General features: G+C 42.2%; 1 protein-coding gene across 1 annotated transcript in view; it reads left to right on the top strand.

Annotated features, from left to right (window-relative positions):
* The window catches only part of COG7 (component of oligomeric golgi complex 7), an 86,064-nt gene that overhangs the window by 958 nt on the left and 68,615 nt on the right, over positions 1 to 16,491 (top strand). The window contains exons 2-4 of the mRNA XM_020874096.2: positions 4,882 to 5,030; positions 5,320 to 5,436; positions 8,074 to 8,242. Coding sequence (XP_020729755.1) covers positions 4,882 to 5,030; positions 5,320 to 5,436; positions 8,074 to 8,242 — 435 coding nt within the window. The remainder of the gene's footprint in view (positions 1 to 4,881; positions 5,031 to 5,319; positions 5,437 to 8,073; positions 8,243 to 16,491) is intronic.

Genomic DNA, 16,491 nt, shown 5'->3' with positions numbered 1-16,491 from the left:
GGCAGGGAAGCCTGGCGTGCTGCTTCCATGGGGTTGCAAAGAGTTGGACACAGCTGAGCGACTGAACTGACTGACTGACTATATATACTTATATATATATATACATTCTTTATCGCATTCTTTTCCATTATGGTTTGCCACAGCATATTGAATATAGATCGTTTCCTATGCTGTTCAACAAATAGGAACTTGTTTCTCCCTTCTCTATATAACAGTCTGCATCTGCTAACTTAAGACTCCCACTCCATCCTTCCCCCACGCCCCTCTTAGAGTGGATCTCTGTGTCAGTGAGGAAGATGGGCTGTCCTGATTGGAGACTTTTTTTTTTTTTTTTCCATTTTTGGCTGTGCTGGGGCTTTGTTGCTTCACTCAGACTTTCTCTGGTTGTAGAGAGTGGGGGGCTGCTCTCTAGTTACTGTTCATGGTCTCACTGTGGTGCTTCTCTTGCTTTCGAGCACACGATCTAGGGTTCACGGGCTCAGTAGTTGTGACCCATGGACTTAATTGCTCTGCAGCATGGGGGATTTTCCTGGACCAGGGATTGAACCAGCGTTCTCTGCATTGGCAGGCAGATTCTTGACCATTGGACCACCAGGGAAGCCCTAATGGGAGACTTTGAAGTATTGAATTAATTAACCAGAATAGTGAATTATAAAAAAATAATGCACACCAGAGTTAATAATAATTTCGTGTGTCTGCTGTGCACCTGTCAAGAAATGAGCACCAGGGGTGAAAAGTTTATCTTTCTGGAGCTTGCTGCCTTGTGGGGAAGACCCGAGAACAGTTTAATTACAATGAAGGGTGGATTTACTGAGAACAGAACTGGAAGCTGAGAGCTAGATGGAGGCAGCAGCTGTCTCTTGTCTGGGAGGTTCATAAAGGGCTTTCTCTGTGTTAGGCCTTGAAGGAAGGCTTCACAGGGCAAAGATGAGGAAGACATTGTGCTTAGTCGTTCAGTTGTGTCTGATTTTGCGAGCCCATGGACTGTAGCCCACAAGGCTCCTCTGTCCATGGGATTCTCCAGGCAAGAATACTGGAGTGGGTTGCCATTCCCTTCTCCAGGGGATCTTCCTGACCCAGGGATCAAAGCCAAGTCTGCATTGCAAGAACATTCTTTACTGTATGAGCTACAGGGAAGTTCGGGGGGGATTTTAATAATGATATGATGGCAAATATCTGAGTCCTTGGTATACGTCAGGCACTATTCTAAGTGCTTTATATGGACTTTTGTAAAAAGAGTTACTTAATACTTAGTAATCCATGGTCTTTTTAAAACAAATTATTTAAACTTTATTTGACTGCACAGGGTGTTTAGCTGTGTCATGAGAGGTCTTCAGTATGGCCTGTGGAATCTTTAGTTGTGGCATTCAAACTCTTAGTTGCGGCATGCAGGATCTAGTTACCCGACTAGGGATTGAAAGTGGGCTCTCTGCATTGGGAGCACAGTCTTAATAACTGAACCACCAGGCAGTTCCCTTGGATAGCCTTAAGCTATCATAGACACAGCATAAATGTTCATCACCTGGTGAGTGGATAAACGAAATATGGAATACAACTTAGCAACATAAGGGAACAAGCTTTATCCTTAGTGAAAGAAGCAAGATGCAGAAGACTACATAGTGCATGATTTCATGTCTGAAATGTCCAGAAAAGGTAAATTTTTAGAGACAGAAAGCAGATTAGAGGTTTCCCAGGGCTTGGGGTGGAAGCAGAGATTAAGTGCAAAGGGGCAGGAAGGAATTTTTTGGCTGATGTCAATGTTCTTGTGGAGATAACACACCTTGTTAAGTTTGCCAAAAATCATTGAATTGTATATTTGAAGTGAGTGAATTGTATGCCGTGTAAGTTATTCATCAATAAAGCTGTTTTTAAAAAGCTTCAGCTTGTCAGGGAGGAGAGGAGCATATCATAGAGGCCCCCAGACTTAATGTCCTGCAGTTCTTGGGATAGCCCTATGCAACGAAGAAATGTCCTAGAGAGAATGTTAATAGTGCTGCCCCCTCCCCCAGCATGATTATCTTATTTAAACATGGCAGTAATCCTTGGAGGTAGGCACAGTTATTATTCCTGCTTTATAGTTGTAGAAACTGCAGCTGAAGGTAGGAACTTCCCCAGCATGGTGTTGCTAATGAATGGGGAGACTGGATTTGAACCCAAGTGACTGGTTTCAGAGACCAGGCTCTTATCCATTATACTTTACCACCTCTCCGGTATTAATGGGAGAGGGAACACTTGTAGAGGCAGGTGGGTATAAAGAGACCTACCCAGTGCAGAGAAAGGTGAGAAGTTCACACAGAACTTCATCAATAGCATCAATAAATATTAGTCCTTATTATTATTGGAGGATTACACTTCCATGGGGAGGAATTTCTGTTGGAAATAAGGTAAAAAAGTAGAATAGGATCAAACTGTCAAAGGCCTTTCTGGCCATCCTCAAGGTTTGGATTTCATCCTATAGGCCAGGGGTCCCCAACCCCTGGGAACTATTAGGAACCGGGCCACAGGAGGTGAGCGGTGGGCAAGAGAGGGAAGTTTCATCTGTAATTTACAGCCGCCTCCCATTGCTCACTTTTACAGGAAGCTCCACTTCCTGCTCAAGTAACTCAATAAGTTCAATGCTCTTGAATCATCCCGAAACCATTCTCTGCCCCGCCCCTTTCCACCTTCCCAGGTCCGTGGAAATTTTGGTCCCTGGTGCCAAAAATGTTGGGGACCACTTCTGTAGGTAGTGAGAAGCCATAGAAGGTTTAAAGCTTTATTTTTAGGGTCAGCGAAACAAGGCCCCAAGTCTGTGGTGAGAAGTTATTGCAGAGGTTGAAACAGGAGCTGTTGAGGATCCCTACTAGGGAGGATTGATTCATTATTCATTCAATCAGCAAATATTTATTGGGCACAAACTCTATTCTTCAGGGTCCAGAGATGCAGTGATCCATTCTTAGGTTGGAGTTGTTGGGAGGGGCTAGGTCACGCGGGGATTTTACTGGCACATTTAAGAGTCTAGATTTGATTTAAAATGTGTGGGGTGGGAAAGTACTGGAGGATTTTTAAGCAGGACAATGAGATGATTTAAGTCGCTGTTCAGGAGACCATTGCTCTAGTCCAGAAGCGAGGTGACCGTGGCTTCACTTGGGTTTCTGGCAGTAGAGATGGGGAGAGAAGGGCAGCTTTAAGGTATTTTCAAGAGAAAGGGGAGAACTTACTGATGGATTGGAATGAGGAATAAGCGGGGAGAAAATCAAGAATGATGGTAGATTCTTGTGTTCTGATCAAGCATGGATAGAGGTGCCAAACGTGCCGCAATGCTCAGGGAATTTGTCGTGAACTTCCAAGCACCATTGCCTAGATTCTGCAGTGAGCAGTGGCTAGTCTTGCTTTATTGCAAATCTGTCCATCCATCCTTCTTATTTACTGATGTGTTTAAAAATAAATTGCAGATATCAGTACGCTTCGCCCTTTAAACATTTCATTTAGAACCCTAAACATTATAGAGTTCAATTCTTGTTTATAGCTCTTTTTTTTAACTAGATAAAATTTATGTAAGGTGAAGTGGAGGGACCTTGTGTGATCAGTTTGATGGGTTTTGACAGGTGTATACGGCTAATGTAACTCACCCCCCATCAAGACGTAGAAGATTACCATCACCTTAGGTGGTCCCCCCGTCCCCCCTCCAATGGAGATTTGGCCCTTACCCTTCCAAAGGCATCCACAGGAAGTGACAATTTTAAAATAGATTCTAGAAAGAACTAAATTTGAGGGTGCTGGGTGGGGGGTGGGGAGTTCTGAAGAGTGACTCTGAGGTTTAGCAGGCAAGGGGCTGGGCCAGGGCCATAATAGCCTGTTAAAAATCAGGAAGCCTCTGTGCTTCTAAGAAATCTTTGTGGGTTCTGCCTTTGTTTTGTTAGTCATAAAACTTTTCTTAAGGTCGGTGCTGGAGACAGAATGTTGTTTTACGGCAGAGCGGGGTGAACAGGTTCTTGAAGTGTGTTTTCGATGTTAAACTTCCATTCAGTGTACTGGTACCAGGAGCAGAAGGCTCTGGACTTCTTTGGTTGATTCCCCGGTGAATTGCTCTTTAAAGGACCAAAGGATTATGCCTTTTCCAGATAAAACATCCTGATGTGCAAGCATTTTCAGATTTTACTCTACACTTGGGATGTCTGTTAAAAAAAATACAGGTTCCTTGATCTCCTACCAGGATTCCTAAATAAGAATCTCTGGCAGGTGACCCAGGGACCTGCATTGTAACTGCATTCCAGCTGATACCAGTGGTCTGAGGACTGCAGCTTGAAAAGACCATGGAAGCAGATTGGGTCCAGACACACCTTGGCTTCAGCTCTGTGAAATCTTGGGCAAGTTACTTAACCTCTCTGAGCATTAGTTTTCTTCTCTGTAAGAGGCAGCTGCTAATGACTGCTGTATATGTTAAGTGATGTATGGAAAGCTTGGGGTGCAGAGCAGGCATTCACCAGTGTCAGATTCCTCCCTTCTCCTTCCTGGAAAAGGGAGTTGCATGCGAATTCCTTGCCTGTCCAGTGGTTAGGACTTTTTGCTTTCACTACTGGAGGGGCCTGGGTTCGTTGGGAACTAAGATCCTGCAAGCAGTGTGGCGCAACCAAAAAAAGAAGTTGCACTTTATTTAACTCAGTGGTGGTGGGTCAGGTTGATGGTTTATCAGGGCCTTCACCATCATCCTGGGGAACACAGGGTCCCAGCAGACGCCAGCTACCCCAACCCCCTACCCCCCACCTCCCTGCCCCACTCAGAAAACTGCGTGGCTCATAGAGCCTTAGGGAAGATTTGCTTCCTGTCGTCTAATTTATTCATATTGTTCACTGGTGAGCAGTCCGGTGTTCACCTTTGGTTCTTGGGTTCTCTCTGCAGAAACAAGTCACCAGGCCCTCCAGAACATGCCCAAAGTGCTGCGTGATGTCGAAGCCCTTAAACAGGAGGCGTCTTTTCTGAAAGAACAGATGATTCTTGTCAAGGAGGACATTAAAAAGTTCGAACAGGACACATCTCAGTCGATGCAGGTATTTTGACTCCTAAGTGTTGACTCTTTGGAAGATGTTTACCTTCCCAGAGGGAGGCCACCCCGCAGAATTCTGCCAAACACTCAAACTACTCTTTTGTTTAGTACTTTTAGCTTATTCATCTTTTAAGCATCACTGAACGTTTAACCATGTGATCCATGCTGTGCAGAGTACACAATTCCCTAAGGCAGGACCATATCATGACACTTACGTTTTGAGTTACTTGCGGAAGGCAGAGAAAATGGAACTGCCACTTCCTTAGTGTCTGAGACCCTCATTTCTCTTCTAGGTGTTGGTAGAAATCGACCAGGTCAAGTCCAGAATGCAGCTTGCCGCAGAATCTCTTCAAGAAGCCGACAAATGGAGCACGTTGAGTGCTGACATCGAGGAGACGTTTAAGACTCAGGTAGGTTTCTTGGTTAGGGGATGCTGTATTGTTTTGTTATTAGGCTTCCCTGGTGGCACAGATGGTAAAGAATCTGCCTGCCAAGCAGGAGACTTGGGTTCGATCCCTGGGTTGGGAAGATCCCCTGGAGAAGGGAATGGCTACCCACTCCAGTATTCTTGCCTGGAGAATCCCATGGACAGAGGAGCCTGGCGGGCTTCAGTCCATGGGGTTGCAGAGAGTCAGACATGACTTAGCAACTGAACAACAACAACAAAGCTAAAAGTTATATCTTGTTTTTTCTCTTCCCGACCCTCTTGATACTCAGAACTCACTGCCCACAAGACCCAAAGCATCTAGCTGAACTCTCCCAGGCTCTTGAAAAATGGAAGTTCCTATTTCTGCCCAAAGCCACTCTCCATGTGCCCCAGGGCCCCTCTCTTGGGTTAATGCGTCCTTTTCCATGCAGGTATACCTACCTGGGAACCTCGGCGGCCCTTCACTGCCCCCCTCTCCCTGCCCCTCCCCTCTTTCTCTTCTGTCATCTGTTCTTTCTGTCCCTCTGCCACCGCCTGATCTGGTTTTGTAGTCATTTTGCCCCTAGACCATTTCAGCAACCGTCCACTCACCGCCTTGCCATCAGGGCCCTCCCCGATCCCAGGTTATCCCCCCGACGTGTCCAGGGCATCTTCTAAAGCACAGATTGGCATGTGGCATTTCCCTGTCCCTCACACCCCCAGCCTACCCCCATCTTAACCTCTGCCAACTTACCATTTTCCATCTGATAAATTCTACACCCCCTACAAGCCACAACCTGTCCTTCCCCACAGGGCTCTGGGCAGCCTGTGTTTACAGCTGTTCCTCCGCCACTCCCTCCAGGTGATTTCAGCCTCTGCCTGCTCCAGACTGTGAACACCCCATCCGTTTTCATGCCTGTTCCCTGTTCCCTGCCTGAGCTGTCCCCCCTCTCCTTTTCTTTACAGGACAGTAGCCTCCACTTGTCCCTCGAGGCAGTTAAATGTCACCTCCTTTTACAGCTCTCCTTGCTGGCTCCTGGCCTCTCCAATGAGTGGAACTCATGGCCCCCTCCCCTGTGCTCCTGTGACCCTTGAGCCAACCTCTTTTTATTTATTTATCTATCTAGTGGCTACCCCACATGTGATGTGGGGTCTTAGTTCCCTGACCAGGGGTCAGACCCACACCCCCTGCATTGGGAGCGTGCAGTCTTAACAGAACCACCAGCGAAGCCCATGAGCCAGGCTCTTAAAGTGTCTCATAATCTTTTTCTCCCAAGTCATTCATTGCACATTCAGGGCCTGCACTGTGACCTTCCTCGTCTTTTTGTCTCAACCATCTTTAAGACAGGTGTCCGAGGCATCGTGGGCACCTGTTGAACACTGCAATGAACTACGTTTCCTTTCTCTCTTCATTCTTTTTTTTTATAGTTTTGTATTTATAAACATAACTTATGTGTGTCTTACAAGATTTGGAAAATTGAGAAAAATGCAAGGAAGAAAACAGAATGATCCTATTCCTGTGCCCTAATAGTATTTTTTTCTTTTTTTAAAATGTCTGTTAGGTATTTTTCTAAGTGTTTGTAAAAATTTCTACTTTTGTACTATCTTTTATGGATGCATATATTGTAGGTATATGTTGGGTTGGCCAGAAAGTTCATTTGGGTTTCCCATAAGAATAACCCAAGTGAACTTTCTGGCCAACCCAATATATACCTGTTTCTGTATATTCTAGTGTTTGTGTGGCCTTTTTGTTGTTTTTTTCACCTAATGATAAGTTGTAGATATTTTGCTCTGTAATTAATACTTTTCAAAACATGATTTTTAAAAACATTTAAATTTATTTACTTACTTTTGGCTGTGCTGGGTCTTTGTTGCCACTTGGACTTTTCTCTAGTTGCGACGAGCAGGGTCTCCTCTCTAGTTGTGGTGCACGGGCATCTCATTGTGGTGGCTTCTCTCGTTGCAGAGCATGGGCTCTAGAATGTTCAGGCTTCAGTAGTTGTGTCTCTTGGGCTCTAGAGCACTGGCTCAGCAGTTGTGGGGCCTGGGCTTACTTGCTCCATGGCATGTGGGATCTTCCCAGACCAGGAATCGAACCCTTGTCTCCTGCATTGGCAGGTGGATTCTTTACCACTGAGCCATCAGGGAAGCCCCTAAATATGATTTTTAATGACTGTACAATATCTCACATGCCATTATGAGTGTCATAATCTATATTTTATTTATTATGGAAGATTTAGGTTCCTTCCAGGTCTTTGTTATTACAACACTAAAATCACATTAATCAGTTTTAATGCATTGATATTTCTGTGCCCCTCTGATTTTTCTCCATCTATTTCTAGAACAGAAAATACCAATTTCTAAGGATGTGAATATTTTTAAGGCTCTTGATACATACTGCTACTTTGTCCCCCAGAAAAAATACAAATTTAAACAAACTTTTTCCTTGCACCCTTCCCAAAAATAGCGGTTATAATTTTTCAGAAGTTTTTCCAGTTTGTTAGGAAAATGGCACTTCCTTGTTTTAATTTGCTTTTACTTGAAGAGTAGTAATACTGAACATGAAGTGTTTATGAGCCATGTTCTCTTCATTGGAGTGTCTTAACATAAATATTACTTACTTTTTCTGCTCTTCTTATAGGACATAGCTGTGATTTCAGCCAAGCTCACAGGTATGCAGAACAGCCTCATGATGCTGGTTGATACACCAGACTACTCAGAAAAATGTGTGCACTTGGAGGCGTTGAAGAACCGGCTGGAGGCCTTGGCCAGCCCCCAGATAGTAGCAGCATTCACATCTCAGTCTATCGGTGAGTGCTGGCTGCTTCCCATTTCTCTGTACATCCCTTTAAACAGATGAGGCTTTCCATGTCTTCAGCTTTAGAATGTCTTAATTTTGATTAAATTACGTAGTTTGGAAGTCAGTCTGTAACTTCATGGTGGTTGCCTTGAACATTCTATATGAACTTCCTCAAAATACAGACAGGTTTGTAGTAACCCACCAGTGAACATATCATCTAGATCCTAGGATTAGCACTTGCCACATTTGCTTTATCACATATCTATTCATCTACCCACCTCTCTATCCATCCATCTTATTTTTATTATGCAAGTAAAAGTAAGTTGCAGACATCAGTAGACTTCACTCCTAAACACTTCAGCATTCATATCAGTAGCTGGAGTTCAGTGTTAGTTTAGGATCCTTTCTTTTTTTGAGGTAAAGTTTACATTTAGTGTTAGTTGCTCAGTCATGTCTGACCCTTTGTGACGCCATGGTCTGTACCCCACCAGGTACCTCTGTCCATGGAGTTCTCCAGGCAAGAATACTGGAGTGAGTAGCCATTCCCTTCTCCAGGGCATCTTCCTGACCCAGGGATCGAACCTGGGTCTCTTAGATTGCAGGTGGATTCCTTACCACCTGAGCCACCAGGGAAACCATTTAGAAAAACGTACAAATCTTAAGCCATTTAGAAAATTGTACAGATCTTGAGTTTTGACCTTTATCAAGACCACTGTAATACTTTGTTATTTTCCAGTGATTTTTTCCAACACGTAAGTTTACCTTGCTCTCCCTCTCCATTTCATCCACAAAACTATTGGTTAAATAAGAAGCAGCAATAAAGCTGCTTTCTTACCTTATTGTTGTTGTTGAGTCTTCCAGTTGTGTCTGACTCTTTGCAGCCCCATGAACTGCAGCATGCCAGACCTGCCTGGTCCCTCACCATCTCCTGGAGCTTGCCCAAGTTCATGTTCATTGTATCGGTGATGCCTTCCAGCCATTTCCTCCTCTGATGCCTTCTTCTGCCCTCGATCTTCCCCAGCTTTAGGGACTTTTCCCATGGGTCATCTGTTCACATCAGATGACCAAAATACTGGAGCTTCAGCTTCAGCACTAGTCCTTCCACTGAATATTCAGAGTTGATCTCCCTTAAGATTGACTGGTTTGATCTCTTTTCTGTCCAAGGGGCTTTCAGGATTCTTTTCCAGCACCATCAGTTCTTTGGTGTTCTGCCTTCTTTACAGTCCAGCTCTCACAACCGTACATGACCACTGGGAAGACCATAGCTTTGACTATATGACCTTTGTTGGCAGAGTAATGTCTCTGCTTTTCAACACACTATCTAGGTTTGTCATAGCTTTCCTGCCAAGAAGCAGTTGTCTTCTGATTTCATGGCTAAATTCACTGTTGGCAGTGATTTTAGAGCCCAAGAAGAGGAAATCTATTACTACCTCTACCTTTTCCCCTTCTATTTGCCATGTAGTAATGGGGTTGGATGCCATGATCTTAGTTTTTTTAATATTTAGTCTTAAGCTGGCTCTCTTACTCTCCTTCTATACCCTTATGAAGAGATTTTTTACTTTCCTCTTTGCTTTCTGCCATTATAGTAGTGTCATCTGCATGTCTGAAGTTGTTGATGTTTCTCCCGTCCTGATTCCAGCTTGTAACTCATGCAGCCAGGCATTTCTCATGATGTGCTCAGCATATAGGTTAAATAAACAGGGTAACAGCATACACCTGTCATATACCTCTCTCAATCTTGAACCAATCTATTGTTCCATACAGGGTTCTACTGTTCTAATCTTAATATTTATTTATTGGTATATTGGCAGATTATAGTCTGTATCCACTGCCCTGCTTCCTGCTCTCTTGCTCATACATCATGTAAGCCCTTCTGCTCTGGGGTTAATGTTCTCCTAAACCTGTTCTGTTGAAGGTCGCCAACAAACATGTCATCACCAAACCTGAAAGCCTAATATCATTTTATTTTTTTTTTCCATTTATTTTTATTAGTTGGAGGCTAATTACTTTACATCATTACAGTAGTTTTTGTCATACATTGAAATGAATTAGCCATGGATTTACATGTATTCCCCATCCCAGTCCCCCCTCCCACCTCCCTCTCCACCCGATCCCTCTGGGTCTTCCCAGTGCACCAGGCCCGAGCACTTGTCTCATGCACCCAACCTGGGCTGGTGATCTGTTTCACCCTAGATAATATACATGTTTCAATGCTGTTCTCTTGAAACATCCCACCCTCGCCTTATCCCAGATTACTTTTCTGTTTCTCATTGTCAATGACACTTAACAATGTTTTCTATTCCCTCCTGCTCTGAAAATGCTTTCATCTTTTGGCTCCTGAGATGTAACACCAGTTTTATGTATGTGAAGTCTCTCAGTCATGTCCGACTCTTTGTGATCCCATGGACTGTAGCTTGCCAGGCTTCTCCGTCCATGGGATTTTCCAGGCAAGAATACTGGAGTGGGTTGCCATTTCCTTCTCCAGGGGATCTTCCTGACCCAGGGATCGAACCTCTGTCTCCCGCCCTGCAGGCAGACTCTTTACCATCTGAGCCACCAGGGAAGTTTTATGTATATGATGGTACATTTTCAATGATGACATGAAACCATAAAAGGTTCTGATATATTTTTTCTGTTGTTTTTTTTTTTAAGATTTATTTATTTTTGGCTGCACTGGGTCATCATTGCTGTGTGTGGGCTCTCTCTAGTTGTGGTGAGTGGGGTCACCCTTCACTGCGCTGTACAGGCTTCCATTGCGGTGGCTTCTCTTGTTGCAGACAGAGCTCGAGGCACTAGGGCTCAGTAATTGTGGCGTATGGACTTAGTTTCCCAGTGGCATGTGGAATCTTCCTGGAACAGGGATTGAACAAGCGTCCCCTGCATTGATAGGTGAATTCTGAACTACTGGACCACCAGGGAAGTTCAAAATGCACTCTCTTTTAAAAAAATATTATTTTTATATTTCAAATTTAAATCCAAGGTCATGAGGCTTTCCCCCTACATATATTTTTTTTCTAAGAGTTTTAGTTTCAGTTAGGTCTTTGATACATTATAAGTTAATTTTTATATATGGTACAAGGTAAGGGTCCAACTTCTTTCTTTTGCATGTGAACATCCTGTTTTCTGAGCATCATTTTTTCTGAGTGTAGTTGTTAAGAGGTCTCTCCTTTCCCCCAGTGAATGATCTTGACATCTTTGTTGAACATCTTTTGACCATGTGTGTAAAGGTTTATTTCTGGGCTTTCTATTCTCTATATATACAGAGGCATATCTCTGTCCTTACACCAGTCCACATTGTTTTGATTATTGTAGCTTTGTGGTAACTTTTGAAATCATGGATTGTGAACCCACCAACATTGTCCTTCTTTTTCAAGATTGTTTTGGCTTTTTGGAGGTCCCTTGAAATCCCATATGAATTTTAGGGTGGATTTTTCTGTTTTTCCAGAGAACACCTTTGAACACCATTTTGGAAGGGATAACTTTGAATCTGTACGTGGCTTGAGTAGTATCATCATCTTTTAAAAAAATTTTATGTATTTTTTAATTGGTGGAAAATTGCTTTACGATTTTGTGTTGGTTTCTGCCGTACAACAACACGAATCAGTCATAATTATATATGTATATATATAATATATATATGTATGTATGTGTATATATCTATATATCTATATAGATATCCCTCTCTCCCCTCCCCTCATCCTGCCCCTGTAGGTCATCACAGAGCACTAGTCTGGGCTTCCTGTGTTATTTAGCAACTTCCCACTAACTATCTATTTTACACATGACAGTGTTTCTGTGTCAATGCTGCTTTTTCAGTGCATCTCACCCTCACCTTCTCCCATTGGAAATCTTCTAATTCATGAGCACAGTATGCCTTTTCATTTGTCTATATCTTTTAAAATTTCTTTCAGTGGTGTTTTTTGACTTTAAGTGTACAAGATTGTTCATTGTTACTGTCTAGAAATGCAGGTGTGTTTTGGTGTGTTGATTTTGTATCCTGCTGCTTTAACTTACTAGTTCTAACAGTTTTATGTGTGTGTGTGTGTGTGTGTGTCTGTGTGTGTAATCTTTAGCACTTTCTATATATGAGATCATATTATCTGCAAACAAAGATATTTTTACTTCTTCCTTTCCTGTTTGAATGCTTTTTATATCTTCGTCTTACATAATTGTTCTGACTATAACTTCTAGTACTGAACTGAATAAAAATTGCAAAAGTGGGCATCTTTCTCTCATTCTTGATCTCAGAGGAAAAGTTTGAAATGGTTTTTCACATCAAGTATTATGTTAGTTGGGGGCTTTTCATATATGACCTTTATTATGTTGAGGTTATTTGCTTCTCTTCCTAGTTTTTTGAGTGTTTTTAACCAGGAAAAAGTCTTACATTTTATCACATGGCTTTTTTGCATCAGTTGAGATGATCATGTGAACTTTTTTCCTTTGTTCTGTTAATGTGGTGTATTACATTTATTGATTTTCCTGTGTTGAGCCTTCCTTGCATCCCATAGTAAATCCCACTTGGTCAAGGTATATGATCCTTTTAATATGCCATTGAATTCGGCTTGCTGGTATTTTGTTGAGGATTTTTGCATCTGTATATATCAGGGATATTGATCTTTTCTTGCAGTGTCTTTGTCTGGCTTTGGTGCTAAGGTAATGCTGACCTCATAAATTGGCAAGGAAGTCTTCAGTGCTCTTCAGTTTGGGGGAGAGTTTGAGAAGAATTAGTATTAAAAACATTTTTGTATGTGTGTGTGCTGGGTCTTTGTTGCTGCACATGGACTTTCTCTAGCTGTGGTGTGGGCTTTCTCATTGATGTGGCTTCTCTTGTTGCAGAGCATGGGCTCTAGAGCATGTGAGCTTCGGTAGTTGTGACACCGGGTTTAGTTGCCCCGAGGTGTGTGGAATCTTCCTGGACCAGAGATTGAACTTGTATCCCCTGCATTTGCAGGTGAATTCTTAATCACTGGGCCACCAGGGAAGTCCAAGTGTTAATTCTTAGTTAATCAATGAAGCCATCTGGTATACTTTTCTTTGTTGAGAGGTTTTTTGATTATGGATTCAGTAACTAGTTTTATGTCTATTCAGAGTTTCTATTTCTTCATGATTTAGTCTTGGTACACTGAATATTTCTAAGAATTTGTTCATTTTACCTGGTTTATCCAATTTGTTATCATATAATTATCCATAGTACTTTATTATAATTCTATTAACTTTAGTAAAATCGGTAGTGATGTCCACTTTCATTTCTGATTTTATTGATTTGAGTCCTCTTCCTTTTCCTTAGTGAGCCTAAGTAAAGGTATATCAATTTTGTTTTCAAAGACTTTTTTTCAACCCTTTGTTTTGTTGATTTTAATGTTTTGTTTCTGGTATTCTGTTTTACTTATTTTTGCTCTTTATTATTTCCTCCCTTTTGCTAACTTTGGGTTTAGCTTTCCCCCCCTAGTTTTGATAGATGTAGAGTTTAGGTTGTTGATTTGAGATCTTTCTTCTTTTTTAATGTAAGCATGTACAGCTATAAATTAGCTCTTAGGATTGCTTTTGTGGCATCTCATAAGTTTTGGTGTGTTAGGTTTTTGTTTTCATTTGTCATTTTTAAATTTCTCTTGTGATATCTTTTTGACTCATTTGTTGTTTTGGAGTCCACATTATTTGTGAATTTTTCAGTTTTCCTTCTTTAGTTGATTTTCAGTTTTATTCCATTGTGGTCAGAAAAGATACTATATGATTTATATGATTGTAGTCTTTAGAAATTTATTAAAACTTGTTTTTTGGCCTGTGATATGGTCTGTCCTTGAGAATGTTTTATGAGTACTTCAGAATGTGTCAGACACGACTGAAGCGACTTAGCAGCAGCAGCAGAATGTGTATCCTGCCATTGTTGGATGGAGTGTTCTGTATTGTTTGTTAGGTCTAAGTGGCCTGTGAATGGTCTAATTGTTTAAGTCCCTGCTTCTTTATGATCTTCTCTCTGGTTGTCTTGATGTGCTCTCTGAATGCACCTTCTGCAGGCTCTGTTCCTTTTCTTTTTTACCCCTTTGGCAAAGGTCACATGGTGGGATTTTTTTGTTTGTATTTGTTTCTATTTATTCATATTTGTATGTGGGTGCTTTTTTTCTGGGTCCACTGTTTACTGAAAAATAATGAGCAGGGGATCTCCATGGAAACCTCTCCTGGTTTCACTGTCATTTGGTCACTCAGTTGTGTCCAGCTCTTTGCAACCCCATGGACTGCAGCACACCAGGCTTCCCTGTCCTTCACTATCTCCCAGTTTGTGTAAACTTATGTCCAGGGGACTTCCCTGGTGGTCCAGTGGTTGAGAATCCGGCTTGCTCTGCAGGGGCCATGGGTTCAATCCCTGGTTGAGGAACTAAGATCCCACATGCCATGGAGCCATTAAATTAAGCCCACAGGCCACAACTAAGACCTGATGCAGCCAAATAAATAAATAAAATAAAATAAAATAAACTCATCTCCATTGAGGCAGTGATGCCATCCAACCATCTCATCCTCTGTCACACCCTTCTCCTCTTGCCCTCAGTCTTTCCCAGCATCAGGGTCTTTTCTAATGAATTGACTCTTCCCATCAGGTGGTCAAAGTGTTGGAGCTTCAGCTTCAGCATCAGTCCTTCCAATGAATATTCAGGGTTCATTTCCTTTGGGATTGACTAGTTTGATCTCGGAGTCCAAGCGACTCTCAAGAGTCTTTTCCGGCACCACAGTTTGAAAGCATCAATTCTTTGGCATTCAGCCTTCTTTATGGTCCAACTTTCTCATCTGTACATGATTACTGGAAAAACCATAGATTTGACTAGGTGGACCTTTGTTGGCAAACTGATGTCTCTGCTTTTTAATATGCTGTCTAGGTTTGTCATAGCTTTTCTTCCAAGGATCAAGCCTCCTTGTTTACCTGGACTTAATTGAAAGCTTTCCTCTTGCCCTTGATTTAAAGGCTACATTCTCTGTTGTGCTCTTCAGTTGCCCAAAGAGAATGGATTCAGGACTCTTCTCCAGCCTCTTCATTCTATGTCGTCCCCATTTGTCAGTTCTTTATTTTGCATCTTCTCTTCATCAGCGTGATTCCAGGGCTAGAGCTGGACCTTTGGAAAATCACCATCTGGCAGTTTTATTCCTCCGGTTTTCTGGTGAATTTGTTGCAGTTGTAGACCATGGAGCTCACTTGTATAGTTGGGGTATGCATCCATTTGATACAGGGGATTAGCGGAGTAGGAGTGGGGACGGGGGCTCCATGAATTTTAAGTTTTTTCCCTTTCCTTCTGTGTGAATTGGCTACTTGGTGCTGGAATCAAGTTTGAAGAATGCCCTGTGGGTCAGGATCATGGGCTTTGGTTTTGGTTTTGGAGTAAGCTGTATTTGACAGCTTTCATTCACAAATTTGAATCAGGCTTGATTCTAGATTCTGCTCTTTGTAAGCAGGATGCTGATTCAGAAGGGGGAAATGGGTCCTGCGGCTGTCCCACTGCCGAGCTGGGGTGGAAGCAGACCCTCCCCTGCCTGCCCAGGCCTCCTTGGCCCTTGGTCTCTACCTTTCCATTATGGTGCCCCATGCTAATGTCCAGGTTCTCCCAGCATACCCTCATTGGCCAAAATGATTGAATATCTGATTGGTATTCTTTGAAGTGTGTAGTATGGATGTTTTCCTGGCGTCAACACAGATGGATGAAACTGTTTTTCTTTGGTGGTTAATTTTGGTGAGCACTGGGAAGGGTTTTTTACTGCCACAAAAGTAATATGCTCTTTATTCAATTATCTTTCCAAGAAGGCTAAGGTGCTTCTTTATCTAACAATTTTTAAAGGGAAATCTGATAAATTAGTATATCCCTGACACAATATCCACAATCGTCAAGTATACATGCCTCATTCATTTTATACAACTAGTGGATTCAGTTCATAAATTGATGCAACTTTTTGGAGCCTAATTTTACATATGGCAGGGATATTCATTTATCTACATGATCTTATGAAAATAATAAGCATTTTAAAAGCACATAGTCATTTTTAAACTCATGGAGTCCTGCCCATTACAATGAGAACTACTGGCTAGTCTCTGGAGTTTAGCTGAGTTAAATCCACAGTGGTTGCTATTACAGCTTTTCCTTCTCAGCAGCTTATTGGACTTACCAGAAATGGAGGAAAACAGAACAGATATAAAGAGGTTTTTTGTACCTGTTAGCTCAGGGTTTTTTCCCCTATTCCTTCTTTTAAATTTTATTCTAAGGCTGTGGCATCTGTATT

This window comes from Odocoileus virginianus, chromosome 33 (genome assembly GCF_023699985.2).
Source record: "Odocoileus virginianus isolate 20LAN1187 ecotype Illinois chromosome 33, Ovbor_1.2, whole genome shotgun sequence".
Lineage (NCBI taxonomy): Eukaryota > Metazoa > Chordata > Mammalia > Artiodactyla > Cervidae > Odocoileus > Odocoileus virginianus.
This window is presented reverse-complemented; position numbering and strand designations above follow the sequence as displayed.